The sequence below is a fragment of the Chiloscyllium plagiosum genome, chromosome 10 (genome assembly GCF_004010195.1).
Source record: "Chiloscyllium plagiosum isolate BGI_BamShark_2017 chromosome 10, ASM401019v2, whole genome shotgun sequence".
Lineage (NCBI taxonomy): Eukaryota > Metazoa > Chordata > Chondrichthyes > Orectolobiformes > Hemiscylliidae > Chiloscyllium > Chiloscyllium plagiosum.
Genome location: NC_057719.1, coordinates 32,867,623 through 32,894,137, shown reverse-complemented (window position 1 = coordinate 32,894,137; position 26,515 = coordinate 32,867,623). Strand labels below are relative to the sequence as shown.

General features: G+C 40.4%; 1 protein-coding gene across 9 annotated transcripts in view; it reads left to right on the top strand.

Annotated features, from left to right (window-relative positions):
- Nucleotides 1-26,515, top strand: part of mdga2a (MAM domain containing glycosylphosphatidylinositol anchor 2a) — a 932,327-nt gene that overhangs the window by 764,526 nt on the left and 141,286 nt on the right. For all 9 annotated transcript variants that reach the window (XM_043697342.1, XM_043697346.1, XM_043697340.1 and 6 more), the window contains one exon: nucleotides 11,363-11,543. In XM_043697342.1, coding sequence (XP_043553277.1) covers nucleotides 11,363-11,543 — 181 coding nt within the window. The remainder of the gene's footprint in view (nucleotides 1-11,362; nucleotides 11,544-26,515) is intronic.

Sequence of the window (26,515 nt, the reverse complement as noted above, 5' to 3'; positions counted from 1 at the left end):
TCACAGTTCACAGTCAGTCAGGGAAATATGCTGTCTTGTAACATCAGGACTCTTATACCATGGTAACACATCTGGCTTATTGATTTATAGTTGCTGAATATGTCAAATTAAACAGACAAATCACAGATTCTGAAAATCATTTAGACCTATGTTCATAAGTGTTGGAAAAGTGAACAGAAGCAAGAAATTACTGTTGATTGGCTGTCCATTCCAATTTCCAGGTGAACGTCATTGGAAATTGTCAGCACTCCACTAGAAACATGTCATAAGGCAGATAATGTTGTCAGGATCACTATCATTTTCATTTCAGCATGCACTGCTTAACCCTATTATGACCCCTCACGATGGATAGCTGCCAGTGATTTGATTTTAATGGTATTATCAGCTGTTTCTAGTCAAAAGATTTACAAGAATTTTGCACAGGGTGGAGGGTTTGAACTGTAGGGTAAGGCTGAATTAGCTGGGGCTATTTTCCATGGAGCAACGGAAGTTGAGGGGTCACCTGATAGAGGTTTATTAAATCATGAGGGGCATGGGTAGGATGAACAGCCAAGGTCTTTTTTCCAGGGTAGGGAGTCCAAAAGTAGAGGACATAGGTTTATGATGCGATGAGAAAGATGTAACTGGGACCGAAGGTGAACTTTTCCACGCAAAGAGTGGTGCATATGTGAAGTGAGCTGCTAGAGGAGTGGTGGACACTATTTCAATTACAACATTTAAAAGGCATCTGGATGGGTAAATGACTAGGAAAGGTTTAGAGGGATATGGGCCAAATGCTGGCAAATAGGACTAGATTAATTTAGGATATCTGGACAAGTTAGGCCGTATAATCTGTGTCTGTGCTGTATGACTCTCTGATTCCATAAATACTTATTACTTTGCAAAATTGGCTACTTCAATTTGCATTTAAGTGTTTGTATTATACGCTGATTTGAGAGAACTAAGGTATTCATAGCAGCTTTTTATTCAGTTTGGGAGGGTACTGTGTACTGATTTCTTTTCAGTGTTGGGAGAGGCTGGGAACTTATTTCTCATTTCCTGGGGAGAGAATTTTGTGATAGGATCTGCTCAATGGATGGAGTGCTATGGCTGTATTTCTGCTCAGTTGTCAGATTGGGGAGAGGTAGTTGAATAGATTAAGTACAGGATGGGTTCAAAATGAGATTTCAGTTCAGTGGAGAGCCATAAGACAAAGTAGGCCATTGAATTCATTGAATGTGCTCTGCCATTAGATGACATCATGGTTGAACTAATAATCCTCATCTGCAATTTCCTGCTCTTTCTCCATAACACTTAATTATCTTCCTGATTAAAATCTGTCTATTTCAGTCTTGAATATACTTAATGACACAGCCTCTGCAGCCCTCCGCAGTAAAGAATTCCATAGATTCACCACCGTCTGAGAGATGAAATTCCTCCTTATCTCTGTTGTAAGTGGATAACCCTTTCCTCTGAGATTATGATCTCTGGTCCCAGACTGTCCCACACAGGAAAGCAATGTTCCTGCATCGAGACTGTCGAGTCTACTGAGATATTTGTTTGTTTCAATAAGGTCACCTCTCATTCTTCTTTGCTCCAATGGGTACAAGCTCAATTTACTCAATCCCTCCTTTTAAGACAATCCATTCATACCAGTTATCAACCTCGTGAGCTCTCTTTGGACTACCTGCAATGACAATATATCTTTCCTGAGTTATCTAAAACTGTCCACAGTATTCCAAGTGTGATCTGACTCATGCCTTGCACACTTTTAGAGAGTCAATTAGCACAGTTGGCTAGATGGCTGGTTTGCAATGCACAGTGATACAAATAGTGTGGGTTCAATTCCTACACCTTGATGTTAACATAAAGAACACACTTTCATAGCCCTTGCCCCACCTGAGGCATGGTGACTCACAGATTAAACCACACCAATCACCCCTTTCTAATGAGAGAGCAGCTTTATGGTCCTGTACGACTACGATGACTTTACCTTTTTTAGAATAGTCTTAGGAAGACCTCTCTATTTTTATACTCTATTTCCTTCAAAATAAAGTCCAACAATCAATTTGCTTTCCCAATTACCTGCTGAGCTTGTTTGCTAGCTATTTGTAATTTTGAATCATAAAATCCATATCATGTGTAAACAGCCCATTTGGCCCAACAAGTCTGCACCGATCCTCTGAAGAGTATCCCAGCCAGAAACATTCCCTTACCCTATTATTCTATATTTCCCCTGACTCATGCACCTAACCTACACACCTCTGAACACTACGGGCAATTTAGCATGGCCAATTCACCTGACCTGCACATCTTTGGATTGTGGGAAGAAACTAGAACACCCATGCAGATACAGGGAGAATGTGCAAACTCCACACAGACAGTTACCCGAGGCTGGAAATGAACCCGGGTCCCTGGCACTGTGAGACAGCAGTGCTAACCACTGAGCCAATTTATGCAAATGAATCCCCAAATCCCTCTGTGCTGCAGCTTCTGCAGTCTCCCTTCATTTAAATAAAATTCAAACCCTCGATTCCTGCCAAGGCTGACACTTTTCCACATAATATTCCATCTGACAAATTTTTGCTCACTCGCTTAAACTGTACATAACCCTCTCTAGACTCCTTGTGTCATTCGCATCGCTTGATCTCTCACCTACTTTTGTATCATAGTGTCATAGAGTCGTACAGGATGGAAACAGGTCCAACGAGTCCATGCCGGCCATTTTCACAAACTAAACTAGTCCCCATCTGCCTGCATTTGGCCTATATCCCTCCAAACCTTTCCTATTTATGCACTTATCTAAATGTCTTTTAAGTTTAAGTATACCTGCATCCACCACATGCTCTGGAAGTTCATTCTACATACTAAGATCTCTCTGTGCAAAAACATGTCCTCTTTAAATCTTTCTCCTCTCACTGTAAAAATATACCCCCTGCTATTCATCTTATCTATGTCCCTTATGTTTTTATAAACGTCCATAAGGTCACCCCTCAACCTCCTACATTCCAGTGAAAAATGTCCCAGCCTATCCTTACAACTCAAACCTTCCATTCCCGCCAACATCCTGGTAAATCTTTTCTGAACCCTCTCCAGTTTAACAATATCCTTCCGATAATGGGGCATCCTGAACTGCATCCAGTACTCCAGAAGAGGCCTCACCAATGTCTTGTACAACCTCAACATAATGTTGCAGTTCCTTTCCTCAAAGGTCTGCACAATGAAGGCAAGCATTCCAAATGCCCTTTTAAACACCCTGTCTATCTGTGATGCAAATTTCAAAGAGTTATGAACCTGAACTCATCGGTCTCTCTGTCTTTGTTACAGGACTTCCTCATCCCAGTAATTAATATATACTGTAAATAATTCTGGCCCCAGCAGTAATCCATGAGAAACTCCATTACTTACAAGTTGCCATGCTGAGGAAGCATCCCACCCATTCCAACTTTCTATTAGTTAACCAATCCTCTGTACATGTTAATATGCAATCTTCAAAACCATGAGGTCCTGTCTTATTAAATAGCTTAAAGTGTACCTTATCAAAAGTCCATGGATGAGTGCCAAGCTTCTAGGAATTCTCTGGTTGTCCTCTGACATCTTGGAACTGACAGCCCGACTCCTCCGACCACTCGGACTTATGACAGTACATAATCTGACAGACACGCTCAGATAACAACTCACCAGAACAAAAGACTCAATGCCCATCATATGCAGGATAAATGTGGTGTACAAGACTCCATGCAGAGACTGCATGAAATGCTATATAGGACAAACAGGCAGACAGCTAGCAATCTGCATTCATGAACGTCAACTAGTCACTAGACGCTGTGACCAGCTGGCCCTAGTACCTATACACAGACAACAAGGACTATAAGTTCAACCGGGACAACACAACAATAACAGGACAAGCTAAACAGAGGATAGCTAGAGAATTCCTAGAAGCATGGCACTCGTTCACAGTCTCCATCGATAAACACTTTGACCTCGAACCAATATACCGACCATTATAATGAAAACCGCAACAAGCAACCAGAAGCAGCGGGAACAAAAGCAAATAAATTCCAACTAACACAGTACAGCAGCACTTCACAGAAAGCTCCACAGCACTGAAGATCTCATCTAGACAGGGGACAAAACAACTGCAAACCAAATTCCCAGCTCGGCGAACACACCCACAACCACAGCAACCGATACCCAAGCTACAAATCTTTACACAAATCTTGAACTTTTTCTCAATGATAGTTAATATGTTCATTTCATTCCCTTCTTTTGCCCTGTGAGTATTTATTATTGTTAGAATGCTATTAGTGATGGAGGAAAAGCACTTATTCAACTCGTTTGCCATTCCCTGGTTCTCAATTATTATTTATCCAGCCTCATGCTCCAATTGTTAACTTTGGCCTCTCTTTTCCTTTTTATTTAACGAAGGTCTAGCTATTTGCTTTTATGTTACTTTCTAATTTGCCTTCATAGTTTATTTTTGCTTGCTTTATTTTTATTTGATTATCTATTTTTGTTTTTAGAAACTTTCATAGTCCTCTGTCTTACCATTACTCTTTGATACATTATATGCTTTTGTCTTTTGATTTCATGCTACCATAAACTTCTGAAAATTCCCCAGCTGGTTATCCCCTTCCTAGAATCCTTCTTTCTCAATGGGATATATATATATATATATATAATTGTTGTGAAGCATGAACTATTTTCTTCAACATCTCCCATTGTTCTTAAATTATCTTTGCTGCTAACCCCTTCCCCAGTCTACCCCAGAGAGCTCTACATTCAATTCCTTAGTTATTCTTATTTAAGCTTAGCACAGTTGTTTTGAATCCAAATTTCTCTCTCTCAAGCTGACTGCTAAATTCTACCATGTTGCTGTCACTGTTTCCTGGGGATCTTTTACTCTGACTTTTTAAAAAATTAAACATGCCTCATTAGACAACACCGAATCCAAAACAGGTTAATCCTTGATTTTGATCCACAACATTTTTAAGAAACGTTTTAAGGAACTATCCCAAATATGCTTTATGAATTTTACATCGTGGCTACTTTGTTGTATATAAATCCTGCAGGAACCAGGATTTATGCTTTCACACTTACTCTCATAATCACTGACATTGATTTTCTTTTGTGCTTGACAGTAGCTTATGACCATATCATTAACTGCGGGCGACAGACTGTATTTTTCTTTTAATTTTGTTATTTACCATTCAGATCTGCTTCATTGTAATTAATAACATAGCATTATGATTGCAGCATTGCACACTGGCATAGTTTGCCATTGTGTTATGCATTTCATGATTTATGCTGAACTTACACAAAATTAAGTAGCAAAATACAACTCTAATATTTATTATTTAATTCATCACATTTTTGTGCATTAATAAAGATGAACTGCACTCTAACCTTTTATGCAGATTCATAATGTCTGGTCATTTAAATTAATTGAGATTTGAGTTTTCTTTTTCTATCAAACAATTGTCGATAAAAGTTTTTGTGTTCAATTCCCATGACGCATGAAGTTTTACTGCATTCACAGACTGCTTTGTCTCTTGACAGGGAAGCACATACCCATTATAATATTTGAAGAAACAATAAACAAATGATTGAATTCTGAGCTGAAAGTTGCTTTACTGACTGCAGGGGAGCTTTAAACACAAAGTGTGTTGATTGCAAATTCCCCAGTGGTCTACAGAATCTGTTTTCTCACTTAGTTTACACAAACAGGTTTTACTTGTCCTAAGTGAAAGTCTGAGCTTCTTTAGAAGTCAGATATGCAAGCGACTTTAATGGGAAGCTGACATTTATACATTCCCTCAATCTTACTCCAGAGTTATCAAACATGTAAAATCTCTCGTGTTTCATGTGAAAATGAACATTGTGACACTTTTTAAGTGGCTGTACAGTGTACACTTTGTGAAGCAATCCTGTCACCATTGCTTGTGGGAATGCTTTGGCAGCATCCTAACCACAGGGAAATCATGTCTCACAAGCTTGATTGAGTCTTTTGAATAAGTAACCAAGAAGATTGATGAGGGTAGAGGGGTAGAATTTATTTACATGGACTTTAGTAAAGCATTTGACAAGGTTCCACATGATAGACTAATTGGTAAAGTTAGATCACGTGGGATTCAGGGTAAGCTTGCCAATTGGATACAAGATTAGCTTAACGGCAGGAGTCAGAGAGTGATGGTGGGTTGTTTTTCAGACTGAAGGCCTGTGGCCATCAGTGTTCCACAGGGATCGGCACTGGGTCCACTTTGGTTTGTCATTTATATGAACAATTTAGAGGAGAACATAGAAAACATGGTTAGTAATTTTGAAGATGACACCAAGATCAGTCATATAGTGGACAGTGAAGAAGGCTATCTAAGATTACAAAGAAATCTTGATCAGTAGTGACAAGGACTGAAGAGTTGCAGATGGAGTTTAATTTGGATAAATGCGAAGTCTTGCATTTTGGTAAAAACAAACAAAGGCAAGACTTATACAATTAAAAGTAGGGCTTTGGGCTTTTTTCATTCATTCACAGGATGAGGGAATCTCCAGCTAGGCTGGCATTTCTTGCCCAGCCCTAATTGCCCAGAGGGCAGTTAATAGTCAGCCACATTGCTGTGGCTTTGAAGTCAAAGATAGAATGGACCAGTTAATGATAGCAGTTTCTTTTCCCATAGGACATTAGTGAACCAAATAGGCTTTCCATGGTCATCATGAGACTCCTAATTATAGACTTTTTATTGAATACAAATTCCACCATCTACCATGGTGGAATTTAAACCCAGGTCCCCAGAACTTGACCTGGCTCTTTGGATTAACAGTCCAGCAATAATATCATTAGGCCATCACCTAGAATACAGAGACCTAGGGGTTCAGGTGCATAATTGTTTAAAATTTGCGTCAAGGTAGACTGGGTGGTTAAGACGGTATATAGCATGCTTGCCTTCAATGCTCAGACTTATGAATGCAGGAGTTGAGATGTCACATTGAGGTTGTATAGGACATTGGTGAGGCCTTTTCTGGAGTGCTGTGTCCAGTTCTGGTCTTCCTGTTATGGGAGGAACATTATTAAATTGGAGAGGGTTCAGAAGAGATTTGACAGGAAGTTGCCAGGAAAGGAGGGTTTGTGTTATAAGGAGATGCTGGACAAACTGGGGCATTTTTCACTGGAGCTTAGGAGGTTGAGAGTTGACCTAATAGAGATTTATAAATTCATTAGGGGTATAAATAGGATGAATGGTGGGTGTTTTATTTTCCTTAGGGTGGGGGATTTCAAGCCTGAAGGCATATTTTTAAGATGAGAGGAGAAAGGTTTTATAAAGGCATGAGGAGTATTTTTTTTTTACACGGAATGGTTTGTATGTCGAATGAACTTCCAGTGGAAGTTGTGGAAGTGAGTACAGTTACAATGTTTAAAATAGACGTTTGGATAAGTATGCAAATAAGAAATGTTATGAGAGATTATAGGAAAGTGCAAGCAGGTAGGACTAGTTTGGTTTGGGATTATGGGCTGGTTTGACCAAAGAGTCTGTTTCTGTGCTGTACGACTTCATGACTATGTAAATGCCAATATTTGTGAATTATTAGCTTTTCATTATTTGCGCACTGAACTATATGACTCTTCTTTCTCATATTTTCATCTGTGAAGGATTATACCACAATCTTGTTTCTAACTCCAAGTCAATGTGTGTTTGAAGACTGGAATTCCAGCCTTATCATTTCCAAATGGCTTTGACATTCATATTCTTGGTATGAATTCTATAGAATTGAAATGATCTCAAGCAAATACAGGTTGGAGATTGAGGAGAAAACCAGCTTCACTGTGACATTGTATCCTTGGCAAGGAGCTGGTCTTAGAGTTACATATCATTGCAGTACAAATTGTAATCAATTTAAAATGTTTATGTGACTTTAAAACCTGTATTCTGAGACATTGGTTTTAATTTTTTTTTTATAATTCATTCCAAAATGTGAATGTCACTGGCAAGACCAACATTTGTCCATCCCACATTACAGTTATGAAGGGGATGGGAATGCTGCCTTTTCTAACTGCCATGATTTGGAGATGCCGGTGTTGGACTGGGGTGTACAAAGTTAAAAATCACACAACACCAGGTTATAGTCCAACAGGTTTAATTGGAAGCATTAGCTTTCGGAGCGGACAACCACCTGATGAAGGAGCTACACTCCGAAAGCTAGTGCTTCCAATTAAACCTGTTGGACTATAACCTGGTGTTGTGTGATTTTTAACTTTACTAACTGCTTCACTGCTTGTGCTGAATGTGTTGCCTTTGTGTTGTTAAGTATAGAGTTCTGGAATTTGATTCAGCAATGATGAAGCGATGTATGTTCAAGTCATAAAGGTGTGCAACTTAAAAATGGTAGCGTTGTGTGTGTCTGGTTGGTAGAGGTCATGGGTTTAGAAGGTCATGCTGCAGAAACCTCGATACGTTGCTGCACTGCATCTGGTAGGTGGTACATACAGCTGCCATAGTACTCCATTGGGAGAAGGAGTGATTTTTTTTCTGATGATAAATAGGATGTCAATCAACTGAGCTCCTTCATCCTGAATGTGTAGATCCTTTTGAATGAGTCTGAAATTATAACCATCCAGACATGTGAAGAGCATTCCATCACACTCCAGACTTGTTTAAACCAAAAGAACTGCAGATGCTGTAAATTTGTAACAAAAGCAGAAACTGCTGGAAAAGCTCTGCAAGTCTGGCAGCATCTGCAGAGAGAAATGAGAGTTATTGTTTCAGGTCGAGTAGCCCTTCCTCAGAACTGATGGTATCTAGGAAAATAAAAACTGAAAGAACTGTGGATGCTATAAATCAGAAATTGCTGGAAAAGCTCAACAGGTCAAGTAGCAACTGTGGAGAGAAACCAGAGCCAACATCTCAGGTCGAGTAACCCCTCCCCAGAACTTCTGAGGAAGGGTCAGACTTGTTAAACCTCTCTCTGTATTATTAAATATATTGCAGGTTCACCTCACTGTTTAATTCCTGATTGAATGGCCACTTGTTGATTACAGCTCATTCTCTCACTCATTTTGGGGATCTGAATAAATGTCTCCAGTCTCTGCATCATTTGTTGTGCTCTTCCAATTCTAGCCTCTTGGGCATCCCCAATTTCCTGGCCCCACTGTTATATAGTCCATACCTTCTGTTAAATGTAGGAGGTTGAGGGGTAACCTTACAGAGGTTTATAAAATCATGAGCAGCATGGATAGGGTGACTAGCAGGCGTCTTCTCCCCAAGATCGAAGAGTTCAAAATAAGGGGCAAATTTTTAAAGTGAGAGGAGAAAGTTTTAAAAAGGGCATGAAGGGCAATCTTTTTAGACAGAGAGTGGTTAGTGTGTGGAATGACCTTCCAGAGGATGTGGTAGATACCAGTACAGTTACAATGTTTAAAAGACATTTAGGTAAGTACATGAAAAGGAAAGCTTTGGAGAGATATAGTCCAAATGCAGGCAAGTGGGTCTAGTTTTGTTTTAGAATATGGTTGGTCCGGACCACTTGGACCGAAGTGTCTGTTTCCACACTGTCTGAATCTTTGACTCTAACAGTAAGTGCATAAAGTCATGTAATTCAATTCCTGCCAAGGTCTGAACTCTTCCTTCCTTTCCTTCTCTGCTCTGCAAGGTAAAACCAGACACTGTCTCAGCATCCAATTTGGACCAGAGCTGACCCATTGACTCTATATCCCATTCATCAAAAGGACAACATACTTTCAATTCTGCAACATTCCCTTAACGTGGTGATTGTCAGTCACCTCTTACATTGTTGAAACCTTATTTTATCTCAAGACTCAAATTTATTAACAGTCCTCTCATTGTTTTCCTGATGTTCTTCAGTACATACTCCCGTTCAACCAAAATTCTGCATCCTCTCTCCTTGTGTCGCTGGCTTCCATGAGCTTCCTGTCTTTCAGTAAATTAATTCAAATTAATTTGAAAATTCTCTGTCTTTTCACTCTTTGCTCCAACAACACTTTGCATACATCTAGCACCTTTTACAGAACAAAACATCCCTGTGAGCTTCACAGACAAAATGAGGCAAAATTTAATACCATATCAGAACTAATGACCAAAGCCTTGATTAAAGGGGTGAGTTTAAAACAGTGTCTGAAAGAAGAAAAGTGAAGTGGAGACACACAGGGGCCTGGAGAGGAATTCCATAGGTTAGGCCCAGGTAGCTAAAAGCACAGTCACCAACATTGGAGGAATTAAAACCAGGGACTCTTAAGACTAGCGAATTGGAGGGGAGGAGATGGATTCAATGAGACTTTCATAATTGAGGCATTGTCTAACTGGGATGCATTTTGAGTGGCACAGTAGCTCAGTGGTTAGCACTGCTGCCTCATAATGCCATGGACTTACGTTCAATTCCAGCCTCGGGCAGCTGTCTGTGTGGAGTTTGCATATTCTCCCCCTGTCTGTGTGGGTTTCCTCCGGGTGTTCCGGTTTCTTCCCATAATCAAAAGATGTGCATGTCAGGTGAATTGGCCATGCTAAATTACCCATAGGTTAGGTACATTAGTCAGGGGTAAAAATGCAGGGGAATAGGTCTGAGTGGGTTACTCTCATGTGGGTCGGTGTGCACTTGTTGGGCCGATGTTCGTGTTTCTATACTGTAGAGAATCTAATCATTGTAACTAGATCAGTGAGCATAGAGTCATGAGGGAACAAAATTTCAAGCATGTTAGGACCAAAACAGAGTTTTGAACGACTTCAAATTTAGAACTCAGGATGAAAACTAGGAGTACATTACAATAATCAGAAGAAGAAATGGTCTTGGTGATCAGTCCTTAGGAAGAGTCGTACTGGACTAGAAACATTATCTTTGTTTTTCTCTCTCCATTAGATGCTGCCAGACCTGCATTTCTCAAGCATGTTTTGTGTTGGTTTCAGATATCCAGCATCTGCAGTTTTGTACTTCCATTTCAGTAGTCAGGTCTGGAAGTAAAACAGGCATGGACAACCTGTGCAATTGCTTCCAGGTTTCTATTCCAGCTTCTATAGTCGTCTTAATCTGTATTCCTGTGACTTTGCCACTGTTAACTGTTCTGTTACAGCACCTTCCAGATGCATGTTCCACTGGCTCTGAATCAAGATTTGAAAAATCAGCCTTTCAGATAAATTTAAGCCATTAATCTTGCAACTCAAACCAACAGCACAGATAGAAATCTGGCTCACTTTCGTCTTGTTCTTGACTCTGAGTCTTAGTGAAATGGAAGATTTTAACCTTCATTAAGTTGTCAAACAGCAGTCAGATTCGAGTTTCTTTCTGCTCTTGTCAGTTTGCTGAGTGACATGGATAATGACAAGTCTGTTGAAGTGATTCCCAGTTTCTTGATCAGTGTTATTGTTAATTTTATTTTCAGACTGGCCAACAGCGTTGGTGGGAACAAGAAATTTCAATGAATACTATGATCCAATCAGGAGAATTAATCACACACAACCTGACTGAATTACTGAAGCCTGAGGCCTATGAAGTTCGTCTGACACCGATTACACGATTTGGAGAAGGTGATTCCACCATTCGAGTCATTAAGTACACTGATGGTAAGAATTATACTTAGAGATATTTCAAATTCTGATAATTCATATAAAAAACTCTGAAGATAAATTGCTTGAGAGAAATCCAGCAATATGTCAGCTTGTTTAAAATTTTAAAATATGTAATATATGAATGCATCCTTTCATCATACAGAGCATCATTTACAGTTTTTAGAAAGGAAATCATATAACACTGATGCAGCCTTTTCATGCCTTGCTTTTTATGTGGTGAAAAAGCTCTTTGATTCAATATAATTATTCAAATTAGGCCCATTAACTAAAATTACCAGACAGTTTAGTCAGTCCCTTAACCTTGACTAATTTTAAGACATGCATTGGTGTATGACACTTGAGAATCTTGTCAAAAAGACATTCAACTATAGGTCATAAGCACACCAATGGCCTATAAAACAAAATGAAGTGGAAAATGTATTACACTGATTTTTTTAAGGAGTGATTCATTGTTCTGTCATCAATTTTGTGCATTCTCTCAGTGGTTCATGTTGCCATGACATATTGTGTTTTAGACTGGGGTTTTGAGAGAAATAAAGAGCAGCAGAATGATATCAAAATGGCTTCAGAAGGGAAGCGCAATGTGTTCATGCTACTGGGGAGGGTAGTTCCCACAGGAAGCCATTCTGGTAGGTAGAAGTCATGCTTGAAGGTAATGGGAAGGTAATTATATATACTAAACAGTTAGGTCATGAAAAGATATTTACCAGAGATTTTATATTTTGATGCATGAGAAAGCAAGAATTCATCTTCGCTAACTCTAAGGAAGTAGATGTTCAGTTGAAGATACATTGTTACTGTAGTCAGCAGCCGTTGTAAGTGGTGGCAGTAGGGAAGGTGTGAAAGAGTAGGCAGTGACAATCCCAATCTGGAGTCTATCCAAATCTATCTGACATAATGGATTGTGCTGTCAAACTTGGTAGTTGTATGCATGGAGTTTGGGGCTCAAGGTCCTGAGAATTGAATGCAACAATTTTCAATGTGCCCCATTCAATCAGATCTTGAGATCTCATTTAGGAGCATCAGAAAGGGAGGGTGCAGCAGCACTCCGGCATCAGGATTAGGAGGCTAGAAGGACAAGGAAAACACAGGCTGGTGAACTACCAGCCTCTTGCACAAATCACACTACCCACCAGAGAGGTGTGACCTCTGAGGCCCTGCTTTCCACAAATGCTAGAGCAGCAGTGTCACCAAAGATTGAGTCTCTCCAGGGAGACTGTACAAAGTGACAGAAGAGGATCCGAGACCAAGGGGAAGTGGCACACTCCTGTTGCTGTAGTGAAGGCGTCTGTTGTGCTGAATCTCAACACCTCAGGATCATTCCCAGGATCCATTATAGATATCTATGGGATCTCATATTCTATATTCTGGATTAGTGGTGCTGGAAGAGCACAGCAGTTCAGGCAGCATCCAAGGAGCTTCATATTTTATAGCTCATTGCCACCTCAAGATGGTCATTAATGATCTATTGAAGGGGAAGGGTCAATATATGCACTGGATATTTAAACTGAGAGTTCTATAGGAATCAGGACCATTATCGACTGCATACATATGGCCCTGAAGAGAGTAGACAGCAGCCTCTATTAACTGGAACAACATTCTCTTGCTCTAAGTGTGTGTGTGTGAGAGCATTGCAAAAGGACCTTTCAGGTTTGTGCTAGGTTCCTGGGAAACTGTCACGATGCTGTCATATTTCAGTAATCCAACATACCTGGCTTTTTCAGGTGCTTCTTTGGCTCTGTATGTCTGTCGAAAACGAAGTGCAAATGCAGAGGAGACATGCAATAGTTGCCATAGGACAACTCAAGTGACCATCATGCAAAACATTGCTTACAAAGATATGACTCACAGGGTCTTTATATACCTCAGCCTTTCAATATGTCCCAGCAAAGTTGTTGCATATCTTTGTAGTCAGCTGTTCACTATAAAACCTGGTGTTAAAATACAGAGAAGTGTTGAACAATGAAGACAACTAGGAGCATGATACCTCCCTCAAGGATAAGGATATGGAGGAGAATGGTGACAAGGCATCGTACAGTGAGAACTTCAAAGGAGCACCAGAAAAGACAATATGATACATGTGAGATAGGCTTATGGCTCACAAGCAACTTATACACTTTTTATTTGAGTATATGTGACAATAAAGCCAATTCTAATGCTAAATAGAAAGATTTCTCCCAAATTTTCCTCACACCCCTGTGTGAATCTTACAGCTTCTGTAGCCTGTTGTACTTTTCTTAAAAACCCTTAAAATGTCACAGATCAGAAGCTGTTAGCATGTGAGTCTCAGGCTTGGGAAATGCATTGATGTCATTGAGTGTGCTCTTTCTCACTGCACCCATTAACCGACGCTGAACCAGCCATTTCTGAAGGAATATCTCTGTGATGCAGCGTGTTAAAATTCATTATAAGCAATTAAGCAGCAAGGTGACATCTAAACATATAATTTAACCCTCTGAAATCCAAATAGTTTCTCAACTACTTGTGAATGTAGTGTTAGCTGACATAAAAGTGAAAGGCTAATTTCCTGCTCCATGCTCTACACTGGCATTGGCAGTCATCTTCTGGTTGTCTGGGGCCTTGAGACTCCAGACCTCTGACTACTCATAACCTGGAACATGTTTTTGTATCGACCTGGGCACTCTCTGTCTGGGTCTCACCAACGTTTTATGCGCTGTCTTTATGCCTCCCAGCTCCAGTGCCTCTTTTTCTCCAGCTGTGAGGATATTCAGGAGATTCAACCTTCCAGTTCTTGATCTTTCTCAAACATTTTAATCACTTTTCTTTTGTAATTAGAAATTTCCATTTTATTTGTCCATCAAGAGCACAGACTACAGCTATAGAAGTGAGAGCCTAACTGTGTGCGATGTGACAGAGGTGACTTCTGCATACAGCCATTCAAAACAGACAGTGCAGAAGTTAATGCTGCCTAACACAGAGCTGTATTGTAGAAACCAGGAGCACATGTGAGCCTAAGAGCATGCTCCACCTTTCAACATGATTATGGCTGATCCTCCATTTCACTACAATATTTCTGCTTGTTCCCCATACCTCTTGGAATGCAAGTTCATTGTCCCTTGAAAGTGAAGTCTGAAATAAATAGGATAGTGAAGAAGATAGTTTAGTATGCTTTCCTTTATTGGTCAGAGCATTGAGTATCGGAGTTGTGAGGTCATGTTGTGGCTGTACAAGACAGTGGTTAGATCATATTTGGAATATAGTGTGCAATCCTGGTCTCCCTCCCAGAGAAAGATTGTTGTGCAACTTGAAAGGGTTCAGAAAAGATCTACAAGGATGTTGCCAGGGCTGGACGGTTTGAGCTACAGGGAGAGGCTGAGTAGGCTGGGGATGTTCTCCCTGGAGCGTCAGAGGCTGAGGGTGACCTGACAGAGGTTTATAAAACTATGAGCGGCATGAATAGGGTAAATAGACAAGTTCTTTTTGCTGGTTTGGGAAGACATGGATTTAGGGTGAGAGGGGACAGATTTAAAAGGGACCTAATGGATAACTTTTTAACACAAAGAGTAGTGCATGTATGGAATGTGCTTCCAGAGGATGTGGTGGAGGCTGGTACAATTAAAACATTTAAAAGGCATCTGGATGGGTACATGAATAGGAAGGGTATAGAGTGCTAGCAAATGGGACTAGATTAATTTAGGATATCTGATTAGCATGGATAAGTTCGACTGAAGAGTCTGTGCCATGCTGTACATCTCTTTGACTCTATGACACCGAAGTGTATGACTTCACATTTATCCACTTTTATACTGCATCTGTCACGTGCTTACCCATATACCCAACTTGTCTCAGTCATCCTGAAGCCTCTTTGCATCCTCCTTATTACTCACAACCCACAATCCTGACCAGTTTTGTGTCATCAACAAACTTGGAAATATTGCATTTCATTCCCTTATGCAAGTTATAAATCTATATTGTGAATAGCTGGGGGCCAAGCACTGATTCCTACAGTACACTTCTTTGCCTGCTACATAGAAAAAGATCCATTTATTACCACTGTCTAATTTCAGCCTGTCAACCAGTTCTCAATCTATGACAGAATATTACCACAATCTTGCATGATTTATTATTTCCATTAACTCTTCTGTGGGAACTTATCAAAAGCCTTTTTCAGAATCCAAATATATCACATCCACAGGTTCTCCCTTAACTATTCTATTGGCCACATTGCCAAAAAATTCTAGAGAATTAGTTAAGCAATCATAAACTCATGCTGACTTTATCTAGTCTCATTAACACATTTCAAGTGTTTTGTTATCACATCTTTTATAATAGGTTCCAGAATTCTTCCGACTACTGATGTTAACTGGTCCATAATTGTCTGTTCTTCCCCTCCCTCCTTTGTTCAATATTGGGGTTACGTTTGCCACTCCCCACTCTGGAGCTGTTCCAGAGTCTCCAGAATTTTAGAAGATGATGCTATTGCATCAATATTTCCAGGGCCATTTCCTGTAGTATCCTGCAATACAGATTGTCAGGCACTGGCAATTTGTTAGACTTTAACCCCATTAGTTTCTGCAGCTCTTCTTTTTTTTTAATAATACTGACTTTCTTCAATTCTCCCTCTCAGTGGACACTTGATTCCCGAACATTTCAGAGAAATTACTTGCACCCTCTTTTGTGAAGACACAGCAAAAATACATGTTCAATTCTTTCTTCATTTCTTTGTCCGTCACTGTAACTTCCAACTTTTCTGACTGTAACAGATAATTGTCTTCATTTTTTTTGTGTGTTTGCATACTTATAGAAGCTTTTACAGTCAGTTTTTATGTTTCTTGCAAGTTTCCTCTCATACTCTATTTTCCCCCACTTGGGCAATCTTTTTGTCATCTTTTGAAGGGTTTTAATCCTTTCCCAATCCTCAGGCTTTGTGCTTTTTCTTGCAATTTTTGTGTCTCCTATTGGAATCTAATGTTATTCCTAATTTCTCTGGTAATCTATCTTTATCTTGCTGTAACCTAGAGCCAATGCTGCTGTTTGACCAGGTGGACACTCACTGCTCCAAAATCATATTTACTTTGAGTCACATTTAACTTCATATTAGGTCAGCTTAACATTATATGCTGCATTCACTTTGCCTGGACACATCAGGCCATTGACCACCTTAAGGCTCCATAGCCGAGTATGTGGAACAATTGGCTGCTTAACTCCTCTGCTATCACTATCCAGATCTATTTCATTCCACCAGCTTATCTCCTTCTGATATTTCAAGGGAACAAAACTCTAGTCACCCAGAGGAACAGTATAAGTGAATCTATGCTCTGCATTCAGTTGCAGGAGCACAAGAAGTAGAAACAGCAAAAGCCATTTGCTCTTTTGAAGTTGCCACTCATCTACATCATAACTGATCCTGTACTTCAGCATCAAACTCCTGCATTATTGTTACATCCCTAAATGTCTTTGGAGGGAAAACATTACTCTATATCTCATTCCTAAATTGCATCCCTCTTGTTCTGAAACTGTGTCCACTGATTCTAGCCTCATCAGCCAGGACAAACATCTTTGTGTTTCAATGAGGGTGACTCTCATCCATCTACGCCCTAGACGTGAAAGTGCTACCATTGAGCCATAACTACACTCTGTAGCAACTGCTCCATATGTCTGAATAATTATTTCAAATCTTTTAACTAGTGATCAGGCCTCAGCCATAAGTTTCATCTTGAGCTGCAGGTTTCAAGTTTGGTGGTTGACTTTATCTGCAATAGTGCTTTTAATGTCATAGAAACATTGGAAAGAGGTCACCTTGTTCGACCATTTTGAAGTCTTTTCTGTTTTAATTTTATGCCATTCATGACAAAGGAAATAATTTAAAGATATTGTGTGTTCATTGAATGTATGATTTATTGAATATATGATTTATAGGCAAAACAAATATTAAAGAAATTCAGTTTTCATTACAATAAGGCCACAATGGATTGTTAGAGTCAATATGGCATGATCTTAGCTTATAATATTTAAAGATTACATACAGAAGGTTACTTTACTTGAGACAAAGATGGGTTTGTGTTTTGTGCAGCAAAAAATAGTTCCTGTATCAAACCAATTTATATCAGGCTGAAGCCCTGATACCAAAGGCTGAGTTCATTGTCTTTCAAATAATCTCCAAACTGGGGACTTGTTTAACAAATTCTCCTCAGGCTTTTTATTCATTTGAAATGTTTAATATTTCTTTTCTACGCTTCCTTATTTCATGTCGTTTTATTGAACTTGCCATTTGTGAAAATGAAGCACCTTTTGCAGAGGGTTAATGGTTCTTTGCTGGGACTCAACTAATCACTATTTATTAACCATTTAGACAGTGGGATAGAAAGGCGCATATCCAAACTTACTGATGCCACAAAGAAAGGCAGCATTGTAAGTCATGTAAATGGAAGCATAAAATCACAGAGAGATTACATGAATGGGAAAAACTGTGGCAAATGGATTTCAGTGTAGAGATACTTCAAATTGGACCTCAAAAGGATACATGAGAATGCTATCTAAATGGTGAAAAGCCAGAATTACTAGAAATCCACAGAGTCTTTGGGGTGCCAGCACAGAGATCATTTAAAATGACATAAACAAATCTCCTGAAACTAACAGACAAGGCCAATTAAATGCAAACCTTCAGTGCTAAAGGACAAGGGTACAATGGGGTAGAGGTTATACAAAGCCATTATTTGATCACACTCAGTAATGGGAACAGTTTTGGGCTCTATATCCTACAAAGGGTATGTAGGAATTTAGAGACTACGGCATAGTTTATCAAATGATACCTGGACTCCAAAGGTTCAATTAAAGTAGACCATACAAATTTGTGTTTATTCTCTGGAATTTAGATTGTATGGTGTGATGTGATCAAAATTGTCAAGGCGTTAATGGGAACCATTTTCTCTCTATTTACCCTTGGTTTATGAGTTAGAGAGTTCAGCACTGGGGTGCATAGGGCCACATGCACTGTACAATAATTAAAGCCAGCGAGTCAAAATGACAATTTGAAAAGTCTACACAAAAAAGTGGTAGAATTAAGGAACTCCTCTGCACCAGCAATAGATAGATGCTAATTTTAGATCTGAGATTGGGGTTTATTTACATCCAAAGGTGCTGAGGGATATTGGCCCAAGAAATTCGGTTGCAGATTAACCAAGAGTTCATTGAATGATGGAAGAGGTCTGAGGGGCAAAAAGACCCAGTCCCATTCATTTGGCAGTAAGAAAAAGATACATTTTGGATTTTGGTGTTGCTATTCCAGCATGATTATGCAGTTTATTTATATAACAGGTTTCTCATTAGCTTCTTTTACCCTTTGTGGATAAAACTTAACTATTATTTGTATTTATGATAGTTTTATGAAACTGAAGAACTTGGTGTTACATCAAAAGCATGTAGCGAAGCAATTAGCAGATTAACATTTGCATTTGTGACAACCGTGATACTAGTTGTAAAATTATAAATAATCAAACCGCAAGAAATTTTATTAAGATAACTTTAAGATAAAGGCAATTATCTGCCTTTATATGAATGCAACATTCTGTACTCTGATTTTGTTTTGAAATATCAAAGTAATTAAAATTGCCAATATTTGAGCTGGTACACAGAACAGTACAGGCCCTTCAGCCCTTGATTTTGTGCCGACCTTTTATCCTATTCTGAGATCAAACTAACCTATATAACCTTCATTTTACTATCAACCAAGTGTCTATCCAAGAGTTGCTTAAATTATCCTAATGTATCCAAGTTTGGATGTATCTAACTCTACTACACCGCCGGCAGTGCATTCCACGCATCCATCTCTCTCTGTGTAAAGAACTCTCTCTGATATCTCCCCTAAACCTTCCTTCAATCACCTTAGAATTATGCCCCCGTCATGATAGCCATTTCTGCCATGGGAAAAAGTCTCTGGCTATCTACTATGTGCATGCCTCTCATCCTCTTGTACACCACTATCAAGTCACCTGTCATCTTTCTTCACTCCAATAGAAAAGCCCTAGCTCCTGCAACCTTTCTTCATAAGACCTGCCCTCCAGTCCAGGCAGCATCCTGATAAATCACCTCTGCACCCTCTCTAAATCTTCCACATCCTTCCTATAATGAGGCAACCAGAACTGAACACAATATTCCAAGAGTGGTCTCACCACAACTTTATAGAGCTGCACTATGCCTTGCGACTTTTAAACTCTATCCCACTGTTAATGAAAGACAGCACATTGTAGGCCTTCTTAAAAGAGTATTGACACTATTCTGTTAGTGCTTGGATAAATTAGATAAATGTTCATGTACAATAATTGGAATTAGAAAATGTTGCTTCGCAAATAAAGACTACAGGACTAACCCTTTGCTATGACTGTAAATAATCCATGTTATAAATAATGTTATGCCAAACTGATACAATTACAATATTTAAAAGGCATCTTAATAGGTACAAGAATAGGAAGGGTTTCAAGGGAGGAACAAATTACTACAGAATCTGTAATCTGTACTGAAGACAACAAATGTTGGAGGTCACAGCAGGTCTGACAGCCTCCATGGAGAAAAAGGAAGCTAATGTTTTGAATTCAGATGACTCTTCATTGGAGCAAAAGTGAGGTGTGGGGGGTGGGGTGGGGGGTGGGGGCAAGCAGAGGTACTGAATGCAGGGTGCTGGTGGAGAAAATATGTTTTTAGTTCAGATTAAATGATCAGTATATGAGAATGGCGGAATAACGGTGTGTCCACTGCCAGACTTAAAAGGGCAGACGCTGGGATGGGAAAGGGGAGGACATGACAACAAGCTAAAAAAAGGGAAGGAATGATTCACAATTTGAAGGTGTTGAACTCAATATTAAGTCCAGAAAGTTGTAATGTGCCTAGTCTGAAGATGAGATGTTGTTCCTCCAGTTTGCACTGTGATTCACTGGAACACTGCAGATGCCGAGAACAGACATGAGGGCAGGCAAGCAGGACGTTGTGTTAAAATGACCAGCTGCAGGAAGGTCAGGGTCTTACTTGTGCACAGACTGGAGATGTTCTGCAAAGCGGTCACCCAGTCTGCGTTTGGTTTCTCCAGCATGGCCTACTCTGGTGTGTCTGTCCTCGGCCTGCTGCAGTGTTCCAGTGAATCATGGAGCAAACTGGAGGAACAACATCTCATCTTCAGACTAGGCACTTTACAGCCTTCTGGACTTCATATTGAGTTCCACACCTTCAAATTGTGAACTATTTCTTCCCTTTCTTTTAGCTTGTCATCATGTTCTCTCTCCCCTCCCCCCATCCCACTTACTATCTTTCCATGTGTGGCAGGAGACACACCATCGTTCTGCCATTCTCACATTCCGATCACTTAATCTGCGCTATCAACATCTTTTATTCTCTGACACCCTACACCCACTACCACTAGTGCCCACCGTCCCCCCAAACTATCAAATAAATGCTGACCCCTCCACACTTTACTTCAGCTCTGATGAAGAGTCATCTAGACTTGAAACATGCTGTCTGGCCCACTTGATCTTCAGTATTTATTGTCTTCAGTAAGGGTTTAGAGGGATATCGGCCAAATGCTGGTAAATAGGACTAGATTAATTTAGAATATCTGATTGGCAGAGATGAGTTTGATGAAAAAGATGTACACCTCTGTGACTCTAAGTGGGTCTTTGGTACTAATTATTGTGAAATCAGAATCCAAAGTCTTTAGAAATGTCTGAGATCACCAGCCTATTGGTTACTAAAGGGTAAACGTCTTTTTGGAATGACAATCTGATGGTAAATGCAGACTTGAACATAGGGGGAATGTTGGCATGGCAACAGAATATATATTAAATTGCGTTTAAAGTTTCAGTGAGCTATTCAAAAAGCTAATACCCAATTGGACTTAGGAAATGCTATCACAGTCCTACAGAATTTTCTGAGAAGTGTGTGTGTGTGTATGTTTTCTCTATTTTATTGTCCATTGATTTGAATCTTTGTTTTTATATTTCTGTGTATTCTCACTCCCTCTCCTCTATGCCTGTCTAGCCCTTTCATCTCTTACTGATTCTTTTTATGTTTCTTTTCATTCTTTAGGTTTCTCAATTCATCTGTTTGTCTAGAGTTCTATCTGTCTCCCTTTATCCCCAGTCAGATCCACAGTGATAATTCAGAAGTAAATATGTGCAACAATGAAATGTGCATCAGAGCAATGGGAAGCTGACTACCTACCTTTTAAGAACTTGGCATGCAGCTGCTTCTATGCAAAACGTTTCTATGGAATTGTCAAGTTTCCCCACATCATTTGTTTTTAAACCCAAGCACTGACTTATACTTATTTTATATCATTACTGTGGAAACAAAAGAGTTCATTGTAGCCTATCAATTCTATACAAATAAGTGATTCAGGTTTAAAGGCAATGTTTTCTTGTTTATCTACAGAAGGGCTATCTCCCACAGCCTGAGAACCACTGGCATCGCCAGCCTGGTGTGTGAGCTGTATTGGAATTATACAACAACTATTTGTGTTTCTGTAGCATTTTTAGCATTACAAAATATCCTGAGGTGCTTCACTGGAGCCTTATCAAAGAAAATTCAACACACATTGCAGTATCGTATTAGGTGTGAGAAAATTGTCTGTTTCAAACCAGTGGCATGCATCAAGTGCTGCCTATGGTGCAATTTAAAGTTTTGACATAGACAGTGAGAAACAGTAGTTAACAATTCCTCTTTGTAGAATGTTTTGAGAGCGTCGGGATCCCTTCATTTTTTTTGTTTGTCTCATCCCCACCCCTACTGTCTGTCTTGAAGATGACCACTCTTTGCAGGGCTATGATGCTCTGTTCTAGTTCTCTGATACCTTGCCAAATCATAAGAGTAAGATGTCGGGGCAGAATTAGCCAATTTGATCCATCAAATCCACTGCATCATTCAATTATGACTGATAAGTTTCTCAACTCCATTCTCCTGCCTTTTCCCCATAACCCAAGATGTTCTTACTAATCGAGAATCCATCCATCTCTGTCATAAATTCACTCAAAGACTTGACCTCCACAGGCTTCTGCTGTAGTCAGATCCACAGATTAACCCCCTCTGGCTGAAGAAATTCCACCTCGTCTCAGTTCTAAAGGGCCAATTCCTTCACTCTGAGGCTGTGCCCCTGGGTCCCAGTCTCTCCTACTAGTGGAAACATCTTCTCCACTTCCAGTCGATTCAGCCTATCAGTATTCTGGAAGCTTCAATGAAATACCACCTCATCCTTTTAACATCCATCGAGTACAGACCAACAGTCCTCAACCACTCCACATATGACAAGCTGTTCATCTCTGGAGTTATTCTTCAAACTTTCTCTGGACCTCTTCCAAGGCCAACACATCCTTCATCGGAATCAAGAGCTGGAGTAGGCAATTTAGCGCTTCAAGCCCACCTCACTTGATATTTTCTGAGACACAGGGCCCAAAACGGCTCAGAATATTCCAAGTGCAGTCTGACCAGAGCCTTCTGCAGCCTCAACACTACCGCTCTGGTCTTGAATTCTCACCCACTTGAAACGAATACTAACATTACATTTGCCTTCCTAACGTCCAACTGAACCTGACTGCTAACTTTAAGAGAATCCTGAACTAGTACTCTTAAGTTCCTTTGTGTTTCAAATTTCTGAAGCCATTTCCTGTTTAGAAAATAGTCCATGCCTCTATTCTTCCCACTAATGTGTGTAACCTCATACTTTTCAATGCTGCATTCCATCTGCCACTTCTTTGCCCACTCGCCTAGCCTATACAAGTTCTTCTGCAGCCTTCCCATTTTGTCAACAATGCCTGTCCTTTTACTTACCTTTGTATCATGTGCAAACGTAGCAACAATGCCATCAGTTCCTTCATCCAGATCGCTAATGTACAACATTAATAGCTGTGGTCTCAAATCAGAGCCCTGTGGAACTCCACTAGACATTGGCTGCCATCCTGAATTGACCCCATTCTCCTCACAGTCTACCTTCTGCCAAAGTTACAAATCACACAACACCAGGTTATAGTCCAATAGGTTTATTTGGAAGTACAAGTTTTTGGAGCACTGCTCCTTCATCAGGTAGCTACGGAGCACTCCGAAAGCTTGTACTTCCAAATAATGCTGATGTGGTGTGATTCTTAACTTTGTCTTCCCCTGTCCAACACTGGCACCTCCACATCATGGTTGTCGTCTGCCAGTCAGCCAATCCTCTATCCATGCCAGAACCTTAACCCTAACATCGTGAGCTCTTATCTTATTTAGCAGCCTCCTGTGTGGCACCAAAGGCCATCTGGAAATCCAAATATGTTGCCAAAGACATAATTCATCACATCTGAACCTTAAATATGAATGTCAGCAAGTTACTCAGCTGAGCAGTATGCTGATCTTATCCTCAAGTCTTCATCCACATGAGATTTCTATTCCAGTTCCTGACTATTAATTGTAAAAGAAACCAAAAGTTGATCTTCTGTTTGCTGACATATTTGTTACTTCATTTTGGTTTGTTATGTTTGTTGATTTTAAATTTGGATCACGAATAATGATGTAAATGTGCAAATAAATTAAAGAAAACCTAATGAAAATCTAAATAATGATGGATGTTCTTTGTCTCAGAAAATACTATATGCACAACTGATTATTCATTTGGCTAACTCGGGACTGGACCTTCTAATTGTTGATAGGTTTCTCCACAGTTGGGACACAAGGATTATGAGAAATAATAAGACCATACCCGTTATGTTTGCATTTCACAAGAACCATGAATCAAACACGAGGTAGATGGAAGGTAAATTTGAACAGGGAATACTTTATTGTAGGTTTCTTAGCTCCACAGTCAATGTTTAACTGCGTTCCCTAGCTCCTGTGCCAGATCACCTGACATGCTCTCTAAAAGGGGCAGCACACACCTAACTGCATACATAATATGTCTCTGCTTTATTTCCGTATCCTTGTAGACGGAATGTGGAGACAGGCCACTTGGCCCAATAACTTCACACTGACCCTCTGAAGAGTAACCCACCCAGACTCATTCCCCTAACCTATTACTCTACACATACCCTTGACTAATACACCTAATCTACACATCCCTGAACACTGTGGGCAATTTAGCACAGCCAATTCACCTGACCTGCACATCTTTGGATTGTGAGAGGAAACCGGAGCACCGGAGGAAACCCGTGCAGACATGGGGAGAACGTGCAAACTCCATGCAGACAGTCACTCTAGGATGGAATTGAACCTGGGTTCCTGGCACAGTGAGGCAGCAGTGCTTATCACTGAGCCACCATGGTAACTACATATATATGTGTGTATATATATCCGACAATTATAACTATTATTTAGGCATGGTGTAATAGTTAACATATGTACATAATTAGGAAGTTTTCTAAACAGAAACAAATCATGGAAAAAGAAAGTGACTGTCTGGCAGTCTACATTGACAAGATCACTCTCTCAGGGAGATGGTGATTCCTTAAAGACGGTCTCAGGAACCTTATCTGATGTGGTCTCCCTGAAGCTCCTGTTGTTCTGCAGGTACATCTCTCTCTGGCTGCCATTGTCCAGGGACAAAGCTGCTGCTATCTCCCTGGGGATGGCCAACTCTGTCTCAGAGATACATGACTCGGTTGACACCATTGGATCCATCTGGACCGTCTCAGTGGTCTGAGGGACAATCACCCCATTGGCGAGGTGCAGCAACCAACTGTCTCCTCCAGACCATCTTCACCCCTGGTCTGCACTGTATATGACAATGGTCCTGCTGAAGCCTCCGCCACTGTTGGGATCCATTTCTCCCCAGAAGTGTAATTCCAGGCCAACGTGATCTCTCCTCTTTGGAATATCCTTGACTTTGAGGTTCCTGCTCATCTATCTGTCCTTCTTGATGTCACTCTATCACCTCTCTGCTCTCTTCAAACATGGTTCTCAGCCGGCAGTTGAACATTAGGGACATTGGCAAATGCTGGGTCTTTGTTGTGTGGTGTGTTCCTGTACGTGCTGAGGGACTTGTTGAGCCACTGTCCTATTGAGTACCCTCCTTGTGAGGCCTTTAAGGCCTACTTCAAGGTTTATACAAATCTCTTCATTTGGACATTTGTCACAGGGTGGTATGGAGCCATGTCAGACTCCATGATTTTCCAGATACCCCTTGAACTTTCACGACACAAACTGTGGACCATTGTCACTCATGCTTTGTTTGAGGTTCCCGAACCTGGTAAGGATTTCATCTAGTCAGTCTATTGTTGCTTCCATTGATACCAACTTCATGACCACCACCTTGGGCCACTTGGAGTGGGCATCCATGACCACTAGTACCATTTCTCCCTCTACTGGTCCTGTGAAATCGACATGAATCTACTGCCATGGTGATTGCGGCCATTCCCATGGGTGAAGGGGTCTCCTGCTCCTCGGATGCTGCCTGGCCTGCTGTGCTTTTCTAGCACCATACTTTTCAACTCTGGTCTTCAGCATCTGCAGCCCTCACTTTCTCCTAGTTGATAATGGCGGTACCTTCCTTACTAATGGACAGGATTGTCATGATCTCGCTTTCTCCTCAACCTGGAAGTCTCCATTCAGCCATCAAAAGTAGCTCCTGGCTATTTCCTTCACTTGCACTATGCCAGGCTGCCCTTGGTGCATTTGTTCCAGCACTTTCTTTCTTAACGGTGAAGGGATAACAACTCTCACTCCCCTCATGATACAGACAACTCTCACCTCCTGGATAGGTAAGGGTATAATTCTGAGCAGTTTCTAAGACAAGTCCTTTCTGTCAGGACTAAGTCCATCATTCGGCTCAACACTGGGTCATTCTGGGTAGCGCTCTGCGCCTGACTCACTCACACTGGCACCTTGTCATCCTGGAAAAAGTACATAATTTTCAGGTTCCAGTCAGGAACATTCTTATTTGGTGACAAAGCATTGTGTGTATTGCTGTGTTTCTCTGCCTGTTGGTATCTGATTTCATTAGACTAGGCTGACAGAGCCAATGCCCATCTCAGCAGGCATGCTGCTGCCATTGAGGG